This window comes from Coregonus lavaretus, assembly GCF_964263955.1.
Source record: "Coregonus lavaretus genome assembly, contig: HAP1_SCAFFOLD_1387, whole genome shotgun sequence".
Lineage (NCBI taxonomy): Eukaryota > Metazoa > Chordata > Actinopteri > Salmoniformes > Salmonidae > Coregonus > Coregonus lavaretus.
Window position 1 is genome coordinate 70,608 of NW_028158717.1, and position 22,587 is coordinate 93,194.

Sequence of the window (22,587 nt, forward strand, 5' to 3'; positions counted from 1 at the left end):
CTACAACTGAGCTACAAAGCATGATGTTTCCACCCCCATGCTTCACAGTAGGTATGGTGTTCTTTGGATGCAACTCAGCATTCTTTGTCCTCCAAACACGACGAGTTGAGTTTTTACCAAAAAGTTATATTTTGGTTTCATCTGACCATATGACATTCTCCCAATCCTCTTCTGGATCATCCAAATGCACACTAGCAAACTTCAGACGGGCCTGGACATGTACTGGCTTAAGCAGGGGGACACGTCTGGCACTGCAGGATTTGAGTCCCTGGCGGCGTAGTGTGTTACTGATGGTAGGCTTTGTTACTTTGGTCCCAGCTCTCTGCAGGTCATTCACTAGGTCCCCCCGTGTGGTTCTGGGATTTTTGCTCATCGTTCTTGTGATCATTTTGACCCCACGTGGTGAGATCTTGCGTGGAGCCCCAGATCGAGGGAGATTATCAGTGGTCTTGTATGTCTTCCATTTCCTAATAATTGCTCCCACAGTTGATTTCTTCAAACCAAGCTGCTTACCTATTGCAGATTCAGTCTTCCCAGCCTGGTGCAGGTCTACAATTTTGTTTCTGGTGTCCTTTGACAGCTCTTTGGTCTTGGCCATAGTGGAGTTTGGAGTGTGACTGTTTGAGGTTGTGGACAGGTGTCTTTTATACTGATAACAAGTTCAAACAGGTGCCATTAATACAGGTAACGAGTGGAGGACAGAGGAGCCTCTTAAAGAAGAAGTTACAGGTCTGTGAGAGCCAGAAATCTTGCTTGTTTGTAGGTGACCAAATACTTATTTTCCACCATAATTTGCAAATAAATTCATAAAACATCCTACAATGTGATTTTCTGGAGAAAAAAATTCTCAATTTGTCTGTCATAGTTGACGTGTACCTATGATGAAAATTACAGGCCTCTCTCATCTTTTTAAGTGGGAGAACTTGCACAATTGGTGGCTGACTAAATACTTTTTTCCCCCACTGTATATATATAAATATATATATATATATATATATATATATATATATATATATATATATATATATATAATATAATATAATTATTGTAAAATTAACTCTGTCCATAAGGTGTAGATAGTAAGTATAGACCGGAAGTAGAGGCCTGGGCATTGTTGTTCACTAATTTACTCCAAGTAGGGAAAGGATGGCGGGGTTGAAAAGTAATAAAGGGGAGTATATATATAAAAAACATGGGGGATTGGAAGTGATGCAGACAATTACATTGATAGAAGATACAATCTATCTGCAATATTAAGCTGATCCACCCCCCCCCCCCCCCCCAAAAAAAAAAAATATATATATATATGAATTTACTCTGCAAATAGAACACAGAGTTTAAGCTATACGTCATGAGCAAATGTGTAACATAGAAATACATCTATGCATGTTTAACCATTATCCATTTAGCTTTTTAAAATAACTATACTTTTTTGTTTTGTTCATCTTTTAATTAGTACATTTTTTAAAATAAATAAAAATTACGTTTCACATTACTGTATTACCCCAAATTCATGACTCAATTACTTGCTTACCCTAGAGTGGATCCGTGACCTGCCAAGCCATGCCATTAGAAAGACAATGTGCCCTGTAATCATATCAGAGTGTTCACATTATGTCTGTAAATGAAACAGCCTCCTAGCCCCAGGGAAGATGAACAGAGAGGCCATTCCATACCCAGTTAACAATACTACAATGACACGTCTGAGGGCCGCCGCTGGACATGTGGGCGTCCACCTACTGAGATGATACTTTATTGATCCCAAAAGGCAAAGAAGATTAACTTACTGTCTACGATAAAGCAAAACCCAGACTCCACGACTGTACAAGAGAGCTGCACTTTATTAGACACAGAACCACAGCAAGTATGTACAAAAGGAGGCAGGTTCAACTGCCAGTCTTCTCACAGAAAAAAAAATCACATTTCTCACAGAATATCATGGCATCCACACTGATAAATGAGTATCTCCAGTGTCAGTAGGTATTTATATCTACATAGATCTATTTTCTGTATTGTTCATTATATCACACTACTCTACAAGTGGGAGATCGTAATTGGTGGGTTTTTCTGGTGAAGGTGCGTTGAAGCATTCTGGATCGTTCTGAATGGTTGGGAACACTCCTCACTCTTAGCCATCATCACCATAGCATCACTGATCACAGTAAGACTGAACATGCCTGTGTCACAGAAAGATCCATAATAAAAAGGGTCTGGTTCTCTACCGCTGTAAACCTTTAAAGTGGTACACCTCTTTTTCTTTCTCGCTCTGTTTTTTAAGAAAACATGTAGACAACACTTTTCAACTGCACTGTGCGATTGCTTGACAATATACATGCATTGTTTTATAATATACCTTTGTATCCATCATCTTTTTATTATTAAAACATTATTTTGGACATAATATTTTGTTGAACTTTCTAGGAATTACTCAGTCTATTTACATATAATTATAATATAATTTTGTTTCGTTTTCTTCTCGATGCCAAGATTTTGGAACATCCACACATTCATGTAAAAACCTCATACAGTACTATACACACCACAGAAAGCAAGTAAAACAATACACATATGTCTGTTTCATTTATTAAAAACATAACCAAACATGTCTCAATAGACAATGATTATGATGAAGAAGAAGAAAAAGCTAACGTTCCATATCTATCCGCGTTATGCGCTCTTGGTGGTCACTGAAACCTAAATGACTTATTCAATGCTGAGTCCCTTCTCTGTTAATAACTTTGGGCCATAATGATTTAATACCATCCTAAGTAAACCAACAGAAGTTCCAAAGAAAAGGCACGGCCCTAAGAACAGGTCTAGGAACAGCTCCCCTTACCTCAAAAATGAATGTTAGCTAGTGGAGGCGTGGGAGCAGACATTGTACTGGACCAGCTCAGGGGCAACCTCTTCCTAAACATACCAGTAGTATAGGCCAGCAGGCCAACAAAAGAGGAAACTCACACAACTGTTAAAAATAGTGCTCATAAAAATATCCCAGAATTAAAAATGAGCTCCACTGTATATTACATACCTGTCTTCTATACAGATAAATATTTTCAAATCAATATAAAAATGTTCTGCTTATGAATAAATAATTTGCTGATGTGAAATACAGTATCTCTCTTGAAGAATTAAAAAGGAAAGTCTGTATAAAATGCCTACTCATATAAATCCAAAAAAGAGGATGATTTAAATTGTACATTATAATAATTTAATCTAGGCCTATATATCACACTTTCTTCACAATTATATTAATATCATACACAAACATCTTAACGAAGATATATTTATAAATGTATAATTATTTTACTTTTCATTTAAAGTTTGCATGAATTATCTCTCTGATTGCCAGGGGCTTTCACTATGAGTGTCTCCACTCGCCACCATCCTTTCCTCATCCCCACCACCAATAAACCCCTCCAAGACTCTGCCATATTGAAATCTCCTGTCCAATAACACTAGTGTTACGGTGATTCAAAAAAAGCATTGTCACGCAGTCTTGGGGTTTCATCAGGGACTTTCCAGTGTAAAAGCAGCGAAGTGTGAAAACCTTCCTCCCTTCCTCCCCATCACCCTGCCAGACGCAAATACAGCGCTGGGAGTTATGGATTTGAGTGTGGAGCTGCATGAGTAAGTTAATTTCTTTCATTTGGCTTCACTTTATAAAACCCAGGGCTTGAGTCCTGCATTGCTACAGTGCAGCCAGCGTTCCGTGAGGTTGCCGTTTTCTCGCTGACAGAACAGAGGGTGTGCTTATTGCAATGCCACGGCCACATTCTGACATACTCGTGTGTGTGTGTGTGTGTGTGTGTGTGTGTGTGTGTGTGTGTGTGTGTGTGTGTGTGTGTGTGTGTGTGTGTGTGTCTGTCTGTCTGTCTGTCTGTCTGTCTGTCTGTCTGTCTGTCTGTCTGTCTGTCTGTCTGTCTGTCTGTCTGTCTGTCTGTCTGTCTGTGTCTGTGTGTGTGTGTGTGTGTGTGTGTGTGTGTGTGTAGGCCAATATGTGGCCCTTTGTTCTGATCTTTACAGTAATGTGTTGTCGGAGCCACTGATCTGATTTGTGCCATCATACCAAGGTTCCTCCGCCTGCAAAGACAAACGTGCACATGAGCTGTACTGCTATAAGCCTACAAGAACATGTCTTTGGTGGGTCTCTAACGAAACCAAAGATCCAGAGGGTTCATGCAGATAGGTCCATTCTGTGCTCTCATGGGGAAATTGCAACATCGATCATTTTGTGCAATTATAATACAGTACCATGGCAGTCAGAAATACAGGCCCAATGGGAACCTCTTCCAAGAAGGGTTTGATTCATAGACACATCTCCCCCCAAGGACAGCACAGATAGCAAGGTGCAAAAAAGAATAGCCTTCTTAAACTCAAAAGGGTGTTAAACAGTGACCTCCAGATGAACCTGTCTTCCCAGCCCTTTGTTATTACACTAGCCTTCAAACATGAAAACCAAAACCAATCTACCCACATCAAGCTGTTTGCACTTGACACCGGCCCCTTTCACAAGCAATTGTTTTCATCTCAATGCCACGATGAATCGATTTCACGCACTTGTCTACCGAACAACTGAAGAATTAACTGAATGAACTGTGTACGACTACACACGGCCATAAACCCCCTAGGCCGCCTTGGTGACGCATCACAGAAGAAAGAGAGCTTCAGAGTGGTTGCTGGCGTAAGATTAACAGCAGGGAAACATTGACACGTCTTTGATGAAAGTCTGTTTTATCCTTATAACACTTCCAAGCTCTTAAGTCAGGAATGGAGCCGGTGATATTTTCGTAAGCACTCCGGTTTAAAGGGAGAACACTCATATACCCTGGATCTGCCTTCGTTTTATTACATGGACCAAATTATTCTCCATAACATCTATCACACAGAAAAAAGCAGCCATTTCCAGTGGCAACCTTACTATTGCACAACCAACAGCTGTGGGCTAAGCCAGCTTCTCTGTCAGGGGGAGGTCCAGTTAAACTTATTGTGGGTTTTAGCTAGAGCAAATATTGAAAATACACACAAGCCAAAATGAAACTCATTGTGCAGCATGTCTTGTAAATAATCAGAGGGGAGCTCCACCAGCTGGTCCATATCTCTGGTCCCTTTCAGAAGAGAATTCATTTGTGCTCTTGTTTCTCTCTCTAATGTTCTGTGTCTTTTAACCATTCAAATCAAATACTACCAAAAAGACTGCATTATCAAAACGGTGTGGGTTAATTCACGATCAGTGGTTCTACAGTCATGAAATAAAGAAATGGCCAATCTAGTCAAAAGTTATGACTCAATACAACTGGAGACTGTGCTTTCCATTAACAATTAGGTGGATCTCCGTCTCACTGGCGTGTTGGAGAGTGTGCATGCATCTATTGCTATATGCCTGTGCCTGATCACATGAGCGTGTGTTGAGTAAGGAGTGTAATCACTGCAGCAGGGAACGCCAGTCCAAGGCAAAACCCTTCAACTATGTATACGTCCTGATTGTCATACATCATTCATGTCTACTCATTCTACATTCTTTAACGATCCATTTCAATGTTTTGATGTATTTTTGTTTTCCTTTGTTCCCTTCTTCATGTACCAGCTCAGTCGTTAAAGAATTGATCTACTGTAATATCACATTACTGTTCCTATAATGTGCTATTGCGGGTGATAAAATTGTGTGCAGACTCTCAAATCAGAGGATTTCAACAAAAGCAGCTCCCTGGCTTTTTCTTCCATTGCCAAACTGCTGTGTTAATAGAGAACAAGGGTAAGAATGGAATCAGATACTGGAGAGAAGAGGCCTTAAGCCACTCCAGGGACATAGTATTGGATATACAGTGGAATGTACAGTCACATTGAATGGGAGCCGTTTCATTCAAGTAAGCTCTTTACAAAACAGGGACAACTATAGCACCAGTTTAGACTTCTACAGAGGTGATGCAATAAGTCTGAAATAAAGAAAGGAACAAACAGAAAACTGTCCCAGAATGGAAACCACCACCTTGGTTTAGCTTCGTTTTTCTCCACAGATTCACATTCTGCCAGGTGATGGAATAAGACTGGTATAACTCTGAACACACACGACTACTGTACTGTACTCGTTGATTATTGCAACTCTACTCTGTATAATATAAGTCACAGTCTAGATATTACATCTACTCCACTAAGGTTCCATCCAGTAAGATTTGGCAAATGGTGCGATGATGGACTGAGGGTTCATAAAGGACTGGCACTGTTTTTCTGTCCACCCAGACCAGATCAGACTGGAACAGACAAGGCAGTGGGAGAGAGAGAAGGCCAAGGCCCATCTTTGAGCTCTCTCTCTGGAGGTCTGGGGAACAGTCAGTACTACTGAGTGGGAGAGCCACAGAGGAACCACCAGACTGTCCAAGGAGGAGTGCAGTGCACCTCCACTTAATGTCTCATCAACTCTTGTACTGTATAATTAGAGATATGTGAAGATTATGGCTGCTGGACTGAGACCAAGAGCAGCAAAGTGACACTCAGAAAGTAAACTCTGAGAAATACCTACAGATATTCTGGGGAACTCCCCACTGATATGTTTTGCTTGTTTTGCTTGTTTTGCTCTTCAGTTTTGGCATGTGATGGTGCTCCTCCTCTTTCTCATCCATCCTCTTGTACTTCACTGTGAGTTGCTAGGGGAGACAGGCTTGGGCAGGGTCTTGCTGCCACGCTCCTTGTAGCTGTTGGAGCCGGAGTACTGCAGGCTGCGGCCACCAGGTTTGAGCCCCAGGGAGGAGAGGTTGAGGGAGGTCAGGGGGGTCGGGGAGGAGGGCGAGGAGGAGGGGGTGGGGGTGGTGGAGGTGGGGGAGGTGGAGGAGGAGGAAGAGGAGGTGGTGGTTGAGGTGGAGGTGGAGTTGGAGGAGCGGCCGTTGGCCAGGGGCAGGGAGGAGGCGCGCTGCTGCTCACGGAGGAGGCGGTGTTGGCGGAAGGTGGAGGAGAGGAGCAGGGCCTCGGCGTTCAGGCTGGAGGCTGACAGGCTGGCCAGCAGGGCTTTGGCCTGGTTGGAGGAGGCTGTCAGGGAAGACAGCGCTCCCTCCTGGGGATACTTCCTTAGACCCGGGGCGAACACAGCCGAGGCCGAGCTGGAGGAGGGCAGGCGGCCGGAGAAACTGTCAGCTTTGGTGCCTGACAGGAGGGGCTCAATACTGCTGCTGCTGTTCCCAAGGGCCTATGGGTCAGACCCAGTGACAGACCAGGAACAGGGAGAATTGGGGAAAATTGGAAATGTTTCAGGGGGAAAAAGATAAATGAAAAAAGAGAGAACAGTCATATAGTTGGTAGTGGTCCCCGACAGCACCCTTCCATTCACACAGACATGCACATTCACAAACATACAGAACACACACAGGGTAGATATCCTGTGTATTGTGGGGTCAATGTAGGACGTGAGAGGGTACAGGAGTCAGAGACTCTGCCAATACCCATGTTAAGCCAACAGAGGGGAGGGGGGCTTAAGGGGGTGGACTAGGAGTAGCAGGGGATGGGGTGGGGAGTCAGATGCAGCTCTGTAGTCAGGTGGTTGGTGATGAGGAGGAGTCTGGAGAGGACAGGCACGGGCACAGGCTTGTCCCTCACTCACTGTGCAGGGTCAGAGGTCACAGAGGAGCAGGTGGAGGGGCAGGCCGGGTGGCACAGGGTGGCCCAGGAGTATCACACAGGTGACAGGGTGGTGGGTGAGGTGGTGGTGGTGCCCCAGGAACAGGTGGTGTAGAGAGGCACAGGCAGGGTGGGGTGAGGAAGGAGGGGTGAGAGGTGGGGGGTGAGGGAGGAGGGGTGAGATGAGAACAAGAGACAAACACAGGAAATTCAGGTTAGTATCAGCAGATGTTGATGCTAGCCAAGAGTGCCAACTACACAGAATGGAGGTTAAAAACCGACAATACATATTTTTTTTGTGTTATGATACCAACAGTCTGAAGTGAAAATGTAACAGAAGTGTACAGGGGTTACACTGCTGTTTTCCGTTACTGTTTTGACAGTTTTTTTTAATGGACGTCCAAGTCATTAAAAATGCAAAACACGTTAAATGAACAGCATCACATTCCCCTTTGTGTGATGCTGGAGTACACCAGTAGATGGTGCTGTGTTGGCAGTGAGACATTGTGGTAACACTGTGGACATTATACAGTATATGGGGTGTATTGTCTGTAAAAGCAGTCTGCCAGCAGCCAGTCTCTCTCATAGAGGAAGGCTGGAGGCATGTGGCAGACCCAGTGGCAGTGCCAGGGCATTGGCAGAAGACAGGCAGTGCCAAACGCTACCAGATCTATGCCAGAGCACGAATGTGTGAGGGTCCCCTACTCTGTGATCAGTCCTACATCAGTGCCACTGGCTGATGACACCTGTCTAGACATCTGTGCTTGTGGCTGGGGGATGAGAGGTGTAACGTGAAGGAAGAGTCTGATGTAACCATCCCAGACACTGGGAGAGAGCAATAACTCTGCATACCAGGTTTTATATCAAAGGTCATCGTTTATTTAGAGGTGACTTTGACTACACCGATCAAATAGACTAACTTAAATTCTATCCACGATAGCAAATAATTTGCTCTTGAATAACATATGGCGAAAGTTCTCCTCCACAATGTTCCAAAAAAAGGCCACCCACTATTTCTGAGAGAGGTTTCTACTCTACCCTGCATGTTGAGTGGTTGGAGGGTGTTAGTGTGGGGATAGAGGGGTTTCGTTCTGTGTGGTTGGTTGGACAGCAGGTGCGTGTTGTGTGGCCTCTGAGGCTTTAACCTACTCTGTTGGCTGGTGCTCCAGTACCTCTGGTGCTGTTCCTTCTGCCTGAGGACACCCTCTCTCTCTCCTCTCTCTCAAGCCTGGCTACCGCAACATTTATTCTGGTCTGTTAGTGCGGTAAAATAGCCTCCTCTCATCTCCGGAAGCTCAGAGCTGCCTGCCAAAAGACTGTCTCGTGGGACTGGCCTTTACTACCCCCCCCCCCCCCCCCCCCCCTTAACTAGCCTGCTTCACAGCCAGAAGTAATAAGAAGCAAAATGGAAATGGGAAATGGAAATCGAGGCTTGCGGTATGAAAAGGATTCCCATTGTCATGGCCTCCTTGATCTGCGCCAAGGCAAACGGAGCGAAATGGTGGCTTTGAACTGTCTGTTCTTATATTAGCTCAGTGATTTAAAAAATGCTCTCACGCCTGGAACGCTCTGACGTGATGTCTCCTGGTACTGTAGCAGTGCCAAACAACAAGCGCAGGCACAACGGCACTGAGTATCATCTCACAATGCCCTGTTCAGTCTCTCTCACACACACACACAGAGAAAACACATAGTACAGACAGATAACACAAATATGAAAGCTTTCCCACCACCAATAACGTCTATTCATAACACCACTGAGGATATAAGCAGAAAAGAGACAAAAAGAGAAAGATAGGAATATGAAAGGAGAGAGTGATGGCCAGAGAGAGAGAGGGTCAATGTAAGAGTTTGGGGTCAGGAGTCATCTCTGGGGAGGGGAGAAGAGAAGAGACCTCTTTACCTTCAGCTGTGGCTCCAGTAGAGAGGACAGCCACGGTGGGCATGTCTGGGTGGGTGTCAGTCAAAACAACAGCATCAGTAGGGAGTGGGGCAACTAACTTACAACTCCATGGGAGTGGGGCAACTAACTTACAACTCTATGGGAGTGGGGCAACTAACTTACAACTCTATGGAAGTGGGGCAACTAACTTACAACTCTATGGGAGTGGGGCAACTAATCTACAACTCTATGGGAGTGGGGCAACTAACTTACAACTCTATGGGAGTGGGGCAACTAATTTACAACTCTATGGGAGTGGGGCAACTAACTTACAACTCTATGGGAGTGGGGCAACTAACTTACAACTCTATGGGAGTGGGTCAACTAACTTACAACTCTATGGGAGTGGGGCAACTAACTTACAACTCTATGGGAGTGGGGCAACTAACTTACAACTCTATGGGAGTGGGGCAACTAACTTACAACTCTATGGGAGTGGGGCAACTAACTTACAACTCTATGGGAGTGGGGAAACTAGTGGGGCACCTTAAAGCTCTATGGGTCAACTAACATGGTTGGTGGATAGGTACCTGGTTGGCACAGTAGCCTGGGCAGTATAGTATAGGTATATCTGACAGTGTTGAGGTGGAGTAACGAGAGAAGACAGACATCCATGGCATGTGCTGCCCATACAAACAGCCTGCTGTCAGTCATTGAGTAGTGGGGAGATTGACTTCTGCGATTGAAGCCATATGTTGATTCAAAATGCTCTGAAATGGGTTTAGTAATGTCTTTGTTACTGTTGTTGGCGCTATCCTAACTGATGGCTTGGTGCTGACTCTGAGGGAGATTGTTTTGAGCGTCTTTCCTTCTTTGGACGAGGGATAGTTTTTCACACAGCCTCTTTTCAGTGTAATTGTTTGCAACAGTCTGCGGACAAAGGGAGCGCGCTGAGATCCTGTCTCCTCATTCTGAAATAATGGGATTCATTTTCCTCTCAGTGGGCTAGAAGGAGGCCACTCCAACCCTACAGCTTTCCAAAAACACACAGAGTGGAAGTAGAGGGAGGGAACGAGAGGCACACAGGGGGAGAGAGAGAGAAAGATAGAGGTGGGAAAAGAGAGAAAGCAAAATTGAGAGAACAAGAAATAAAAGGGATGAAAACAATGAAGGAATAAAATGAAGGAAGAGAGAGAAAGCGAGCGAGAGCTGAAGGGAGCACACTGAGGGGAAGCACTGTGCGCTTCATATTGAATAATCAGTGATTACACTGACACAACTGGGTACTGATTAGCCTCAGCCTACACTGGGAGACAAGGGAATTAGAGACATTCCTCCCATGCTTATATAGCTATATTATATAGCCTATATAGCTACTAGGCAGCACAGTCTAACAACTCTCTCTCTATATATATATATATATATATATATATTATATATACATGGATCTCTCTTTGTCTCTCCCTACATCTCTCTCTCTCTCTCTCTCTCTCTCTCTCTCTCTCTCTCTCTCTCTCTCTCAATTCAAAGGGCTTTATTGGCTTCTCTCTCTCTCTCTCTCTCTTTCACACTCTCATCCCCCTCTCGCTCTTGATCCACACGAATGGCTCCTTCTCTGAATTCCCTATCAAAGTATTTTTAGCGCGGAGAGGGGGTTTAGGTGCACTTCAGTGCTCCTGTATTTTTCAAATAACATTGACATTAAAGCTTACTTCATTGACATGACTCCTGACAGCACTAGAGAAGAAAGTTCTCTCTCAGCTTGACTTTGTTCTGACACGTCTGAACAGTTCCATTTCCCTGTCTCCCCTGGGCCACCTTGCATCTCTAACTTATAACCCAACATGCGCCAAAACCTTCAGGTCCCTAGTGCACTACACTATCTATTCTGTACACTAGCTATATCCCCTTTTCCAAACAGGACCCTAGTAGTAGTATTAGCTCTGGCTAATCCATAGACGGTCTATGGATTAAGAAGTCGCTCCAAGATATGTAGGTACACCTCCAATACAACAGTGGAATAAGCTACCTTGTGCAGGGGTATCGTCTCAGTGGGAGTGTGACCAGAAGGTAGGGTATGGGGTCGGTTAGGTAGGGGGATGATCAGTCTGACTAGAATACAGTACCTGCTGCTGGCCCTTGAGGAAGTCCTCCCTCTTGCCAGTTTTGGTCTTCTCTGTGCTGCTCTGCTGCAGGTGCTTCAGTCTGGAAGCAGCCGAAGAGTGGACTTTACCCACAGCTGAAGAGCTGTTCCCTCCCTGGAGAAGGAGAGAAGGAGAGAAGGAGAGGAGGGCATGGGGGAATAGACAAAAGAAGAGGAAGAGGAGAGATGGGGAGAGAAGGGGAGTGAAGGGGAGAGAAGGGGAGAGAAGGGGAGAGAAGGGGAGAGATGGGGAGAGAAGGGGAGAGAAGGGGAGAGATGGAGAGAGAAGGGGAGAGAAGGGGAGAGAAGGGGAGAAATGGGGAGAGATGGGGAGAGATGGGAGTATGAGTGTCACAGAACACTAACAGATTGACATTTCATTCCTTGTAATCAGACATATACCAACTCAATAGAAGCGCTCACCCAGTAAGCCCGCAGGCTGCTGAAAGCCCTAAGATCAGGGTGTACACTATATTCTCGCTGATATAACTCCCTATCATCCACCCCACTGACTTTCACTATATCACTATATCACCATATCACTATATCACTACACACAGGCTGCAGCGCTACAGAAGATCTGACAAACAGGAGAATATGGAAATGTACAATTCAAAGTGGTGTTGCGTAGCGTGGCTGCACCAGGGGCTCCATCATATGATGTCGTCGTCTCAATCATTTTCTCTACCTCTAATATGCAAAAAGAAAATACGCACTCACTCACCAACACACGCACGCACATCCTATCTACTCCCCAACCCCCTCCACACATGCACATTAGCTAAGAGGAAAGGCAGTGCATATGATTACAGGAGACAGAGTGCCCAGTATGGTATGCTAATATGAGTCATTCGGGGGTAAAGTAGGGAACCTGGATGAAGGATCTGATTGGCCTAATGAGACCCAGTTAAAGGCAGTGGTGGTTACAGTACTGAGGGTGATGCAAGAAGGCGTGAAAACTCTGCAACTCCACACCAATCCCACACCAACCCCACACCAACCCCATGCCAACCCCATGCCAAGCCCATGCCAAGCCCATGCCAAGCCCATGGGACCTGTTTCTCCAGTTGAATGGCAAGGAGAAGAAATGGTCCCTGACAGCCAGCCCTACTGCAGCTTGGTACTCATGGATGGAGTTGGAGTGGGTGAGAGTTTATCTACACACAGAGACAACATGGTGGTCCGTGCTACACTCTACCTCTTCACCTGTCCGTCTCTATCTCTCTATCTATCATCATTATTCATTTTGGGAGCTTTACAAAGTATCTTGACCTAAAGGTGACGTGACAAACTCAGACTCCCAGCATGCAACGAGCCCTCTGAGGTCTGGTCTGCCCTGTGCTAATGAATTACAATGGGATAATGAAAACAACAGTTTGTGTCTGTATTCAGTTTCAGACCAATTTGGAAACCAGTCTCAACATTTAGTTTGTCGATAAGCCTAAAGACTGTTCAAGGTAAAGCTGTAATAGTTGATGATGCAGGTAACTGGTCATTGATTACAGAGACGAGAGAAGCAGCAAAGTGCAATGAGAAGACAAGACAAAGACGTGAAGAGAGGGGGGAAATAAAGAGGGGAGCGAAAGAGAAATGACAGTTTATTGCAGCAGAGATTGGACTTGCCCTGGTTTACAGAGTCGAAACAGTAGAACAATAAAAAGACAATTAACAGCCCCTCTCCAAGAGGGCAGTAGCCCCATTACTAATCACAGTACAGAGAAGGAGAGCATCTGTTGCGGGCCCCTTTGAGTTGAACTGATTAAAGATTTAAAGCCTTCAGCATTTAAAGCATTCTGTTTGGACGGCCAAAATCTACCAGTTTTCACAGGGAGCAGACAACAGATTACTTCTATGTGGGAATTGGCAGGTAGAGAGGTTCAATGGAGGTGTGAGGTATAACTCCACGTGAGGTTGGTACGTTATGTGCAGTCAGGTAGGAGTGAATTGGAGGAAGACAATATAACGCTTCAGCAGAAACTGCAACACGAACACTTAAAGCCAAAAAGAGAGAAGAGGATAGAGAGAAGTGAGTGCATGCCCTCCAAAGAGCAGAGTCTATGCAGGGGTGCATGTTATAGACCTTGGTCATCATGGCAGGAGTGAAGGAGGGTTTGGGCTTTGGTGGGACTGGGGGCTTCTTGGTCTCTGGGGTGCTGGTGCCAGGCGTCTGGGCTGGGTCTGGAGCCTCTGACAGGGCGGTGTCAGTGGGGAGTGTGGGGGGGGAGAGGTGAACTGTGGTGGGATGGCCACTGAGCTCCAGCAGGGTGTGCTCCAGCTCGCGGATGGTCTCCTCCAGGCTGTCCAGCCTCCTGTAGGTGCTGCTCCTGATGTCCTGTCCCCGCTTCCAAGGGTTCTGTCCCTGTCCTTCCCTGGCCTGGCTCTCCTCAAAACCTGCAGACACATTGGGTTTCACTGCTACTTCTGCAGAGTCCTTACTGGGCTCCGGAAGGGTGGCTAGAATGCGCTCTCTTCCACTGCTGTGAGGTAGTGTCAGGTTCCTTTCACCTGTTTCCACCCCTCTCCTCAGAGCCTCTCTCAGAGAGTCCTGCTGCTCAGGGGAGAGAGTGATCCTGGAACCCAGGAGACTGGGGCTGCTGCTCAGGCTGCTGTGAGAAGGTCCTGCTCTGGGCTTGGGGACCGCCTTGGATGACCCTGTGTCCTCCACCCTGCCCAGCAGTAACTGCAGCTGCCTGTAGGCCTCTCTGACCGTCACAGTCTCCCTGAAGAATACCAGTAGTGGAGCCCCACACAGACAGGCTTCAGTGGTTCTCTCTGAAGGCTGAGGTGGGATGGTGAGTGTCTGTAAAGCCTCTCCCATGGTCCTGCTGAGCTCCTGGGCCTCCGAGGGTGACATCACCCTCACCTCCAGCTCAGTCAGCACCAAGGACAGCTCCTCTCTCTCCTCCCTCTCTTCCTCCTTCTCAAAGGACTCCTGGATTCTCAGCTTCCCCCGCCGAGAGGGCTTCCTCTGGGCCTGGCTGACAGGATCCTTCCCTTTAGAGACCTGGATCTGGGGGACTGTCTGATGGTCCTGTGTCAAGTCTCTGACAAAGCCTTCTGAGGGAGAGAGTGGAACTGACACGCACTCTGTCAACACAATCCGGGGGACTGGAGAGAAGGACGGACCAGGAAAGGCCATGCTCTGTGCATGTAAAACAAAATGGGTGAATAGAAGTAATATTCCAACATACATTAATTAAGATAAAATATGATTATTTTCTAAACAGTGTAATGGTAATTGAGTGGTTATAAAATACTTCTTATTAGGGCACTAACCTGTGAGTGTGATGCCAGTATGCTGGAAGTGCATTCTGAGCTGCCCTGCTTCCACTGTAGGCCAGAGCAGTCCAACGATGCTCTAGACAGCTGGTAGACACAGTGTAGAGTTTCACAACTGTTCACACACACACACGCACTCACACACACTTACACGCTCTCACACACACCCACACGCACACACACATCCATGCACTTCAGAGCACTGCAATCAACACAGAGAGTCACTAGTCACAGGAGTGTTTGTGTGTATCTGTGAGTGATCACTCCATCAGTTCGTGAGTGTGTGTTGGTACAGGATGTGTGAGGGGAGGGCAGCTGTAGAGATGGTGTTGTCTGGAGACAGTGTGTTTAGGGGTGTGTTCTGGTAGTGTAGAACAGGGGGAGTGCTGGACCAAGGGGCTGCATTTAAAACAATAGTACAACCTCCTTTACTATCCCTACAACACCAAGCAGAATAGGGTCAGTGTACAGTCTGTGTGCTGGTGAGCAGCTGCTGTGTGTGACAGGAGAACCTGTGGAGAGCACTCTGCAGGTAGAGACAAAGGTGAGGATGGGACTGTGTACTCTGGGAGGGGGGTAGAGATCAGGGCTGGAACATGGGAGTGTGTGTTTGAGGGAGGGGGTAGAGGGGTGGAAGTGTTAGTTCGAGGAGGGCAAGGAGGAAGTTGAGGGCAGTCTCAGGAAGCAGCAGTCCACACAAGCCCTCGCGAGGTCAGGGAGGGCGTTACCTTGGTGCACTGTGCCCCTGGGGGCCATAGGTCGAGGCTGGAGGGAGGCACGCTGGTCCTGCTGCGTGGGGCACTGGGCGGGGACAGGGGAGGGGGGTGGCTGAGCCCGAGGGGGGCTCTCTGAAACAGCTGGCCAGGGGAAGGGTAGGAGGGAGGGGAGGGTGGTAGTTGAAATAATGCAAATAATGGTTAAATTAGGATAAGTCATCCATAATATCAACATAAGTGATCATAACTGGTCTATCTAAAATTACAGTAAAAAAATATATATATCTGTCCCATTTATTGTTTCACTGTGGCCAGCAGGGCAACAGAAAGACAAACACACAACCCAAGGCTCCATTTTGTCCATGTGGCCAGGCTGGGTTGTCTGTGAGCTCTGGGTGACACGCTGTGTGTGTGTGTGTGTGACTAAGCTGTGTGATCTGCAGTAATCTGGGCCCACAGTGACTGGAGCTCTCTGTCCCAGTGAGGAGGCCTGGGGTGTGGAGGACATATGGCACCTGCTGCTTTGGCGTGACCATCCACTCTAACACACCAAGCAGCCAGCTAATGAGGCCTACAACCAGGGGCGGTGTGTTCAATATGGCGATATTTGCGACGCACTGCCAAACGGGAAAAAGAAGGGATTTTTTTTCTAATCAATTATATCACGGCAACAGTAGTTATCAGTGTTGTAATCTAGACGTCTGATCTGCCACAGTGCCACTAAATGTCCAATCAGGCTAAAGTCGTGCTTCAAATGGCCCCCCCCCCTTTTGGGGCGATTTCAGTCAGGTTGAAAATCGCCCAGAAGTCTGTCATAGACTCCCATGTAAAATCTATTTTTTTCAAATATCAGAGCTTTCAATACAATCTCTATGGGTTTCTGAGGGCTTGCACTTACGCGCTTTCGTCATACGTAACATAACCATGAACGTAACTAAGAAAAGAGCGGGTAGCAGCGTCAATCAATTCACTATTACTGTCAAAATGGCTAGGCTTCAGTGCAACTCGATTGTGTCTTTGAAAGAAGTTCCTTTTTGTCGGCGAACAAATGAAGATAAATTGGCAACGAAACAATTAGGACCTCCCAGACCAAATTTAATAATTCAACAGGTTTCTACTAAAGGGGGGAAGTCCTACACCCGAGGATTTTCCAAAAATTGGTACGAACGAAAAACCTGGCTAGCAGGCTGCGATGTAGCTAATGCAGTCTTCTGCTACCCCCTGCTTACTCTTTCACCCTGAAGGCGGCACGGCAGACAGCACCGCTTGGACAGCGACTGGTGTGTAACGGACATGCACCATCTTTCAGGAAAGATTAAGAAACATGAGCTGTCAAAGACCCACATGGATAGCTGTTTGAGATTGTCTGCTTTGGGGAGAGTGAACATTCCCACTCAACTGGATGAGGGATACAGGCTAGCTGTCCGCCGCCACAACGATGAGGTTAGTGTTGATAATCACAAGTTTACTGGAGAACTGAAACTGACAAGGCTGACAAGATAGGACCCTTTTGTCCATTGTTATTGGATAGGAACAGAACTTATAACCAGCTCCTGACCTAAATAGATCTTAGCACAACATTTTACTCAACATATCATATTCCATATTCACTATAACAAATATATTTACTACGACATTAGCAAGAACCGCCACATCCTCAGCCGGCTAATCCAGTGTGTGAAGTTTTGCGGAGTGTTTGAGTTAGCTTTGCGAGGCAAAGATGAAACTGAGGGCTCCACCAACCCTGGTAAGCCAACACTTTTGAGATCAGTCAATAAATGCTTCTGGTATTGACTTATATGCTGCCCCTGTCTTCATGTTGTTGCTGGACATATCTTTTTTAAAATGTGTGTAGGTCACCTAAATCATCAGAAAAATTGCCCCCCCTGAGAATTTTTTCAGGAGCCGCCACTGCCTACAACGGTCGTGAGTGTGTATCACTGTGTGTGTGTGTGTGTGTGTGTGTGTGTGTGTGTGTGTGTGTGTGTGTGTGTGTGTGAGTGTGTGTGTGTGTGTGTGTGTGTGTGTATGTGTGTGTGTGTATGGGCATGTGTAGCTACAAGCTCTAGGGAAAATTAGGGAAGCGGAGGAAGTGTCATTTTTCAGTAACATTACCCATTCCCTGCACCCTTACCTAAAATCCTTCAGGGACCACTTATACTAATACTATATAATCTCTGCTAACACTATTAATACACTATTTATGAAGCTGGTATACCAGTACCTCCAGTTCAGCAGCGATCTTGTCCTCCTCTCCCTCCTTGTCTCCAGAGGCGATAGTGGGAGGGGTGGACGCAGGACGGGGGTTTTCAGACACTGTCCGTCGTAGCTTCACATGGGGCTTCTGTGCTTCTGCCTCCTCTGTCTCCGACTTTCCCACACATACATAGAGGAGATCAGAAACTAGGCAGGAGGTTTGTGTGTGTGTGTGTGTTTGTGTGTGTGTGAGTGCGTGTGTGTGTTTGTGTGAATATACAGTGCCTTGCAAAAGTATTCATCCCCCTTGGCATTTTTCCTATTTTGTTGCATTACAACCTGTAATTTAAATGGATTTTTATTTGGATTTCATGTAATGGACATACACCAAATTGGTGAAGTGAAATGAAAAAAATAACTTGTTTCAAAAGATTCTAAAAAATAAATAACGGAAAAGTGGTGCGTGCATATGTATTCACCCCTTTTGCTATAAAGCCCCTAAATAAGATCAACCAATTACCTTCAGAAGTCACATAATTAGTTAAATAAAGTCCACCTGTGTGCAATCTAAGTGTCACATGATCTCAGTATATATACACCTGTTCTGAAAGGCCCCAGAGTCTGCAACACCACTAAGCAAGGGGCACCACCAAGCAAGCGGCACCGTGAAGACCAAGGAGCTCTCCAAACAGGTCAGGTACAAAGTTGTGGAGAAGTACAGATCAGGGTTGGGTTATAAAACATATCAGAAACTTTGAACATCCCACGGAGCACCATTAAATGCAGTATTAAAAAATTGAAAGAATATGGCACCACAACAAATCTGCCAAGAGAGGGCCGCCCACTAAAACTCACGGACCGGGCAAGGAGGGCATTATTCAGAGAGGCAACAAAGAGACCAAAGAAAACAGCAGAGATTGGAGTATCTGTCCATAGGACCACTTTAAGCCGTATACTCCACAGAGCTGGGCTTTACGGAAGAGTGGCCAGAAAAAAGCAAATGCTTTAAGAAAAAAATAAGCAAAAGGCATGTGGGAGACTCCCCAAACATAAGGAAGAAGGTACTCTGGTCAGATGAGACTAAAATTGAGCTTTTTGGCCATCAAGGAAAACGCTATGTCTGGCGCAAACCCAACACCTCTCATCACCCTGAGAACACCATCTCCACAGTGAAGCATGGTGGTGGCAGCATCATGCTGTGGGGATGTTTTTCATCGGCAGGGACTGGGAAACTGGTCAAAATTGAATGATGACGCTAAATACAGGGAAATTCTTGAGGGAAACCTGTTTCAGTCTTCCAGAGATTTGAGACTGGGACGGAGGTTTACCTTCCAGCAGGACAATGACCCTAAGCATACTGCTAAAGCAACACTTGAGTGGTTTAAGGGGAAACATTTAAATGTCTTGGAATGGCATAGTCAAAGCCCAGACATCAATCCAATTGAGAATCTGTGGTATGACTTAAAGATTGCTGTACACCAGCGGAACCCATCCAACTTGAAGGAGCTGGAGCAGTTTAGCCTTGAAGTATGGGCAAAAATCCCAGTGGCTAGATGTGCCAAGCTTATAGAGACATTCTCCAAGAGACTTGCAGCTCTAATTGCTGCAATGGGTGGCTCTGTAAAGTATTGACTTTGGGGGGGTGAATAGTTATGCACGCTCAAGTTTTCTGTTTTGTTGTCTTATTTCTTGTTTGTTTCACAATAAACATATTTGGCATCTTCAATGTGGTAGGCATGTTGTGTAAATCAAATGATACAAACCCCCCAAAAATCCATTTTAATTCCAGGTTGTAAGACAAGCCACTGTACATCCATGCCTCATGCTCTGTCACCTTCAGGCTCTTGCCGGGGATAAGGGTCTCTCCGCTGCGGGTTGTCAGGCCAGACGGGGATGATGGGAAGCTGCGTCGAGGTGGCGGGGGAGGGGGCGACTTCGAGGGCTTCTCTGTGCGATACCGAGTCACCGTCAGCTGCTCTACATCTGTGGCAGGGAGGGCAGTACCATGGGCACCCGTTAGAGAACAGGACAAAGTACATTCACAGCCATCACTAACACATTCATGAGCTGAGTATGTGACAAAACACTGCTGCCCATCAGTACATCAAAACCCCCAATGCTCTACTGTTACCTCTGTTGGGTAAGGGGAGGTCTGATGTATCCTTACCAGAGCCACGTCTGGAGCCAGGCTCCTTCCCCGAGAGCTTGTGTGTAGCATGCTGGGGCTTGGTAGGGCGGTGCTCTGGGGTCCCTCCCCCGCTCTGGGGGGTCTGAGACTGGGAGGGCGTGTTGGAGGAGGGCTTGTTGATCTGCTTGGCAGCAAAGTCCAGGTCTGGGATGGCCTTCATCAGTTCAGCCTGGGTCTCCTCCAGCAGACGGTTGATGTCTTGAGCACTGTACTGGGTCAGACTGGCCCGCTTCTCCTCCCAGTCCCGCTCTGCTGCCTGGGAAGGGGGAACCATAGAGAGAGATATCACAGTGAGGGATACTGTATATGCACGCAGACACACACACACACAGACACAGACACAGACACACACACTCACTCATGCACATGTGCAGACATCCACACTTGTAGACTCACTCATGCCTACTCACACTCACCTCCAACTCCCATATATACTGTATCATCATACCAATGCCACACTCGGAAAACTACAGACTGGAATGGAGTAACAGAAGGGTTCCTTACCAGTCGAACCTCCACAGACACAGCCTTATCAGCAGCAGCGCGGTTGGCCAGCTCTTCCAGGGCCCGACCCTTGTGAGGCACAGGGGGGTGGTTGTCCCTGTGGGGGCCAGAGGAGGGGTTGCTGTGCCCATGGCCGTGACTGTGACTATGACTGTGGCTGGAATGGGGGCTCCAGTTTGACAGGCTGCTGCCGCCCCTCAGGTCACTGAGGTTGAGAGGGGGGCTGGTGGGCATGTCAAAGTCAGAACTCTTACGGAAGTCCTCACTGCTGTGCCTGGGGAAGTCCTCCTGCTTCTTCCATACGCCCTCGTTCACTTGCCTGACCACACAAACACAGCCAATGTCAGGCGATGCCAGTAAAGTCTGTATATCGGCCATTATGTGTTCAGTGCTGTTGTGCTGTGGCTAGACAATGCAGGCTCTGAGTTACACTTCGTTCAATTACCTGTGATGTTGGATCAGTGTTGATGTATCAATGATGGTCAGTGTGTGGCGGGCCGTAGCCTACCTGCGCATGGTGGTCACTGGTCAGTGTGTTGGGTCGTACCTGCGCATGGTGGTCAGTATGTTGGGTCGTACCTGCGCATAGTGGTCACTGTGTTGGGTCGTACCTGCACATGGTGGTGAGTGTGTTGGGTCGTACCTGCACATGGTGGTCAGTGTGTTGGGTCGTACCTGCGCATGGTGGTCAGTGTGTTGGGTCGTACCTGAGCATAGTGGTCAGTGTGTTGGGTCGTACCTGCGCATGGTGGTCAGTGTGTTGGGTCGTACCTGAGCATAGTGGTCAGTGTGTTGGGTCGTACCTGCGCATGGTGGTCAGTGTGTTGGGTCGTACCTGAGCATAGTGGTCAGTGTGTTGGGTCGTACCTGCGCATGGTGGTCAGTGTGTCAGTGACGCTCTTGCAGCGTTTCAGCAGGGCGTCCAGTCTGTGTGGCTCCTCCTTCAGGAACTTGACGGCCTCCACCTCCACCCTCAACACCACCCGCATCTTACTCTGCAGACTGGGGAACTGGTCTGGAGGGGGACAGGGAGAGAGAGGCGACGCTACATATTATCATCTCAGGAGTCACAATGGGAGTCTGATTTCTGAGAGTGGTGATTGTGATATCTGGATGTTTGAGACTGATGTGTGTCTGTGATTGACTATCTGAGAGTGATTGACAGCAAGTCAGTGCCTACAGTGTGTCTGTGAGTGATCAGTGTATCAGACCCACAGGAGGTTGGTGGCATCTTAATTGGGGAGAACGGGCGCGTGGTAATGGCTGGAGCGGAATTAGTGGAATGGTATCAAATACATCAAACACATGGTTTCCATGGTTTCCAGGTGTTTGATGTCATTCTATTTACTCCGTTCCAGCCATTATTATGAGCCGTCCTCCCCTCAGCAGATTCCTGTGATCAGACCCTGTCAATGTGTCTGTGAGTGATCAGTGTATCAGACTGAATCTGTGAGTGACTCACTCTTGAGCTCTGTGAGTGTCTCTCCTAGTTTCCTCAGCAGCGAGGCCTTCTCCTCCAGCTCCTGAACCGTCACCAGCTTGTGATTGACAGCCGAATCCTTCTGGATATCCTCCACTGACTTCTCCAGATCACTGGACAGACAACACAGGAGAGACGTGTTAACCTAAGACCTTCACAGTTAACATGAAAACGTTCATGTTATGAAGACTGTAATGTTCTACTGTGAATGACCATACAACTGTGGTGTGTGAGGAAGTGAGAGAACCACAAGGGCGATGGAGAGACATACACACAGTCTGGACACACACACGTACACATGAACGTGGAACACACACACACACACACATACACAAGCTGACGAAGCAAAACTACTAATGAAAACCCAACTTAATGATGTCAAATAAATCAGCCTGAAGCCATACGGCCAATCAAAATGGTATGAATAATTAAATTAAAGAAAATGACCATATTAGAACCTCAATTATCTTAATGATGTTAATTCTTTCTTTTTTAATCATGTGAATAGATTTTGTCAGTCAGTAAATCAGTTAATCAATCAATCAGTTTACCAGTCATTCAATAAACTAATCTTAATTAATTATTCCATGT

General features: G+C 46.5%; 1 protein-coding gene across 1 annotated transcript in view; it reads right to left on the reverse strand.

Moving 5' to 3' along the window:
* Positions 1 to 1,823: 1,823 nt before the first annotated feature.
* Positions 1,824 to 22,587, reverse strand: part of LOC311123664 (SRC kinase signaling inhibitor 1-like) — a gene marked incomplete at its 5' end in the record, with an annotated part of 52,156 nt that continues 31,392 nt past the window's right edge. The window contains 11 exons of the mRNA XM_084197908.1: positions 1,824 to 7,180; positions 11,617 to 11,748; positions 13,714 to 14,775; positions 14,910 to 14,999; positions 15,641 to 15,769; positions 17,853 to 17,999; positions 19,659 to 19,807; positions 19,992 to 20,268; positions 20,517 to 20,835; positions 21,384 to 21,531; positions 21,979 to 22,109. Of these exons, the coding sequence (XP_084054034.1) occupies positions 6,632 to 7,180; positions 11,617 to 11,748; positions 13,714 to 14,775; positions 14,910 to 14,999; positions 15,641 to 15,769; positions 17,853 to 17,999; positions 19,659 to 19,807; positions 19,992 to 20,268; positions 20,517 to 20,835; positions 21,384 to 21,531; positions 21,979 to 22,109 (3,133 nt within the window). The remainder of the gene's footprint in view (positions 7,181 to 11,616; positions 11,749 to 13,713; positions 14,776 to 14,909; positions 15,000 to 15,640; positions 15,770 to 17,852; positions 18,000 to 19,658; positions 19,808 to 19,991; positions 20,269 to 20,516; positions 20,836 to 21,383; positions 21,532 to 21,978; positions 22,110 to 22,587) is intronic.